Genomic DNA, 4,928 nt, shown 5'->3' with positions numbered 1-4,928 from the left:
GCCAATATCTCCCCTAATCACGCTTAAATGAGAGTTAATACATTGTTAAACCAGTATAATAATTGGACAAATGGTAGCTTCATAAAAGCAAAAGTGTTTTTACATATAGTTCGTTCCTTCGATGATAAAAAAATATAATTTTTTTTTGAAAGGATAAAAATAAATAAATTAATTAAAAAATATATATATACTTCGTTCGTAGCTTCAACCTATAGTTTTTTTTATTTTTTTTATTTTTTTATAAAACCTCGTAAACCTATAGTTTGTTCATTCGTCATTTTAAATAATTAAAAATAGGGAAATTTGTTTAAAAAAATATATTTTATATGCGTCATTTTGTAGGGAAAAACCTTTTAAAAGGATCGGTGTTAAAAAAAAAACTACCACAATCACTTTTTTGTTTAATGAAACCTCCACCCTCTTTTCAGACGTTGACTCGTTATCAACCCTCTTTTTTTTTTTTTCTCCCTAACTTTCCCTCTATAAATAACCTAGGGCAAGCCTCCCCAAATCAATTGAAAGAAAAATTAGGCAAACTTTCCCAAATCAAATCAATTGAAAGGTAAATTAGGGTTCTTAATCTATTTTTTCCACAATTGTAGTGCTGACATACTTCACCATTGTTGTGCTCACTCCTGCGTTTTTCAATTCTCTCTTTTTTTGCATATGTTTTGTGCGTTCTTTTCTCTTCTCTAATAGTCAACAAATTCAAGAATCCATCAAAGTTTGTGGGATTGGTATTTACTGCACAATACAATTTCACCAACACCAAGCAACAATTAGGTATATTGATTTTATCCAAATTTTTATATAAACTCTAATAATTTCACCAAATTTATCCAATTGAGTACAAAATTGAAGATCTTATCTTGGTTTGTACTTAACTACGTAATTGGGAAACCTAGACTTGTGCCCAAATGACCCTTTTCTTCCTTGTTAGCCATTGATAACAACTATTATGTGAGTTTTTAAATTTTGTTTTAAAAAAAAGCCCCAATTTTTATACTTTCTACAGTAATAATTTGATTAATTTACACTTACCTTAGGCATGCAAGAGTGATAAAAGAGCATATCATTCATATATGGAAGCAAGGAGAGAGAAAATACAAGAGGAATAAACTTTGGAGGGAAAATAAGGAGATAAAACTAGGGAGTGCAAATATAAAAAGATTTGGGTGTTAATATGGAAAATAAAGAGTCAAATGCCTGAAAACTGGAGTCAATGCCGGAAAAGAGATTGGTGGTTTCATTAAACAAAAAAAGTGATCGTTATAGTTTTTTTTTAACAAAAATAATTTTTTAAAAAGGTTTTTTTTTTATTATTATTATTATTTTGCATTACGAGTCATTTAAAAGGTTATTTTTATTTTATTTTTTTTACAAATTTGCCTTAAAAATACAAGGTATATTTGTAAGTTTATGAAATAATGAAATATGACAATATTAATGGTACAATACAATGAAACAAGTAGTATAATGTTCCGCCAAGACACCAACAAACATTATCACATTGATGGTTTACTATTTTTCAACCTATTAATTATTAGTGTAATGGTGATTGAGGCTATATTTGGTAGAAAGGATCACGTGTTCGATCCCCCGGAACAATAATTAAGAGAGAATTGAAACCTAACCACCTGCTTGGGTCCAATTGGGCCAGTCCATAAATGGTTCAATTTACAAAGTCCAAGGTCAAGGTTCAACCTTCCAATCCATGCCAAGTCAGTCAAAGGTCTAGTCAACATGGTAAGCTCATGGCTCATTTCACCCGAAACACCACCTATAACTGATTCTTGAATCCAGATTAGTCCAAAGGGTGAACCATTTGAAACACCCAAAAAAAAATTGCTTACCATTTTTCATTAATTATCATCAATTACCTTTAAGAGACCCGTACATAACATTTTCATTAATAAATAACACATGCTAGAAGTGGTTCACGTAAACGTGGGCATCTTATTACATTATATTTTTCGTACTTCACACACAAATTCATTACCATTGTTACATGTAGTTCGAAGTTATTGGCTTTAACTTGAGAGCCTATTGTTTAGTTTTTTCCATGGTGATGATCATCGATATCCTTAGAAGCAGCAAGCCAGGCATCGAGCAAATCGGTTGGTTCAGGGACACCAGGATGCTTCTTCTCATACTCTAAACTCCACCTCACTATGCACCTTTCCTTATCCTTAGGTTTCACCTGGCATGTTGCAACCATGGTCTTGTACTCATTCAATACATCACCTTCAATAGCTCGGTATCGGATCAGCTTCTTCTCCTCGTCAATCTCTTCGAGTACACTCTTTGCTACCATAGGCTTCCCACCTAAAATAATTATTCTCAATGTATTCGATCTGTTAGCAATTCTGATTGTAGAGCTAGTAAAAGGGTATAATAGAAATCGATCAAAGTAATTAAAAGGACAATAAGCGGACTTGCGTTAATTTTATTGAAATACAGTCAATTTAAGGGTAAATTTAACAAATTCTATGATGACTTAAAACCCTATAAGAGTAACTTTTAATTTATAATGAGTTTAATTTATTTTAATGTGTATTTTCTAATGAATATATGTTATAAAAACTAATATAATTAGGATTTGAATGAACTGTTTTTTTTTTCTTTTTTATTTGATACCTAGAAGATTAATATAAATCATACGACCCACCTCCTTCCTTGGAAAACTAAATCTCATACTCTGTAGGCTAAAGTACAGATTTAGAAATTGAATTTACGCAAACATCAAAATGGATTTACGCATTCCAAATCCATGTATCATACCTAAAAAAGACTACGAGCCACACATACACACCCTTAATTAGTTAGATTAATTTTAATTAGATCACCTAATAAAGAATAGATAAGCTAAGAGATAAAAAGGAATAAATTACCTAAAGTATAGTTCCAGGCATGTATAGAGCCAATATTACCATGGTCACCCTCGTGCAAGTCAACGCCGTGCACAAAATGAGGGGCAACATTGGAAACATGATGAATTTTATTCTTGAATATGTCATGGTGGGCATCTGCACCAGTTTCTCGAATCTCAACTTCACCCTCAAGTTTACGCTTTAGATTACTCATGCTTTCTTTCTCACGTACTATATACAAGTATAACTTCAACGTAAATCCCACATACACAACTCAAATGTGTATATGACAATATGATACGCATCTTTTTTTTATAGGAGGACAAGCTAAGTGTGCCTTATAGAGTTGTTTCACCTTTAAGAGAGCAGGTATAGTGTCATTAACAAATGTGTCCCACATGGTGAGGAAAATTCCAACCGGAAAACACTTATGAATAGTGTGAGGACAATTATATCCTTAAAATGTTTGTTTACTTAATTATGTTCATATTGATATGATGTTAATTACATCTAAATTTTTTCTTGTGTTATTTAATAATTTACCTATTATAAATAATATATGAACAATTATTTGCTCTAAAATATTTATTTACTTATTTGACCTCATTAATGTTAATTGCCTTTTTTTAGAACTCTTAAAAATAGTGTGCTGTCATTTATGCCCCTAGTTATATTTGTTTACATATTGTCCATCATTAACATTGTCAACAACTAAAAAGGTTTCTAATATGGCTAGTTTGACTTTGCGCACGTTAGCCACCCTAGTCATAATAAAATTGATGGAAAATTACAATGAATTATGAATGAGATAATTGATAAGAATTTGCTACTAGATGTAAAAAATTGACATTAATTACGTATAAAGATAATGGTTGACATTAAGTTAGTAGAGTACATGGATTATATAAGCCTCAATTTATTAAAATTATTAAATAATAATTCGTATTAAAAGAGGGGTAATGCTATATGTAGGGCTTTATACAAGCATGTGACGCTCCAGGAGTTAGGGCCTCGAAACATGCGGTGCTCTAGCCTTTTGGCGGCAAGAACGCAAGCCTTGAGCGAAAGAGGGGCTTGTGAACACAAAGCAACACAGGCGGACAATTAATCACAGGTACAACTGTCAAAAGTTAACTCGACCCGAAATACCGACTCAAACTCGATTATTAACCGAACCATCTGAACTCGAAAAAACGGTGACCCAAATCCGACCTGACCCGACCTGAAACCAAACCTAGACCTGAGTTGACTCGAGTATGGGAGACCCAAACCCGAATGTAACCCATAAATTATTGACCTGAACCGAACCCGACTTGAACCGAAATTGACCCAAACCGGTTTTAACCCGTCAAAACCCGAATTTAACCCAACTTGTAACTAACCTGACCTAAATTCAGCCTGACCCGAATTTAACCCAACCTTTTACAAACCCGCCAGAAATCAACCCGACTTGAAATTAACCTAACCCAAATTCAACCCGACTGGAATTTTACAAGACCTATTACTAACCCGGCCAAAAAATTCAACCAGATGTGTTACTATCCCAACTCGAAATCAACACGACTTGTTATTGACCCGACCTATTTCAACCCAAATTGTTCCTGACCCGATTTCAAATCACCTTAAATGCAACTTAGACCGCCTTATTATTGTTGATCAAAGAATTTTGTCTAAGGAGACCAAGTCGGTCCAGGCCAACAAAAGAAAGGAGCATCATCCTCAAATTTAAGAGTTAAATATAGTATATATTTGTTGTATGGTCAAAGGAGATAATTATCTTCCTAAATAATAGACTATAGTTCCCTAGTATATTGCCATATATATTATAGTCAAAAGAAATAATTAGCTTGATAAAATGATAATTATCTATTTGTATTTAGTTGAACCCGAATATTATCTGACTTGGAAATGACCCGACCTGATTGTAACCTGCAAATTATTGACTTGAACATAACCCGACTTGAATCCGATAATGACCTGACTTATAAATGACCCAACCTAATTATAACCCGCAAATTATTGACTTGAACCGAACTCGACTTGAACCAGAGAATTGAA

At 32.9% G+C, this 4,928-nt stretch overlaps 1 protein-coding gene across 1 annotated transcript; it reads right to left on the bottom strand.

The window, feature by feature from the left end:
- Positions 1-1,899: 1,899 nt before the first annotated feature.
- Positions 1,900-3,155, bottom strand: LOC145634261 (MLP-like protein 43). Its single transcript, XM_081685686.1, has 2 exons — positions 2,892-3,155; positions 1,900-2,325 (listed from the first exon to the last, which is right to left on the bottom strand). Exons 1-2 carry the CDS (start codon positions 3,082-3,084, stop codon positions 2,051-2,053), a joined length of 468 nt encoding a protein of 155 aa, XP_081541812.1. The 5' UTR covers positions 3,085-3,155; the 3' UTR covers positions 1,900-2,050.
- Positions 3,156-4,928: the final 1,773 nt, after the last annotated feature.

The sequence above is a fragment of the Chenopodium album genome, chromosome 6 (genome assembly GCF_948465745.1).
Source record: "Chenopodium album chromosome 6, dcCheAlbu1.1, whole genome shotgun sequence".
Lineage (NCBI taxonomy): Eukaryota > Viridiplantae > Streptophyta > Magnoliopsida > Caryophyllales > Amaranthaceae > Chenopodium > Chenopodium album.
The sequence above is the reverse complement of the archived record's forward strand: the minus strand, read 5'-3'. Positions and strand labels throughout refer to the sequence as shown.

Coding starts and splice junctions, on each gene's coding strand:
- LOC145634261 (XM_081685686.1), bottom strand. CDS start 3,084: ATGAGTAATCTAAAGCGTAAACTTGAGGGTGAAGTTGAGATTCGAGAA. Junction 2,326..2,891: donor TGCCTGGAACTATACTTTAG/GTAATTTATTCC, acceptor TAATTATTTTAG/GTGGGAAGCCTATGGTAGCA.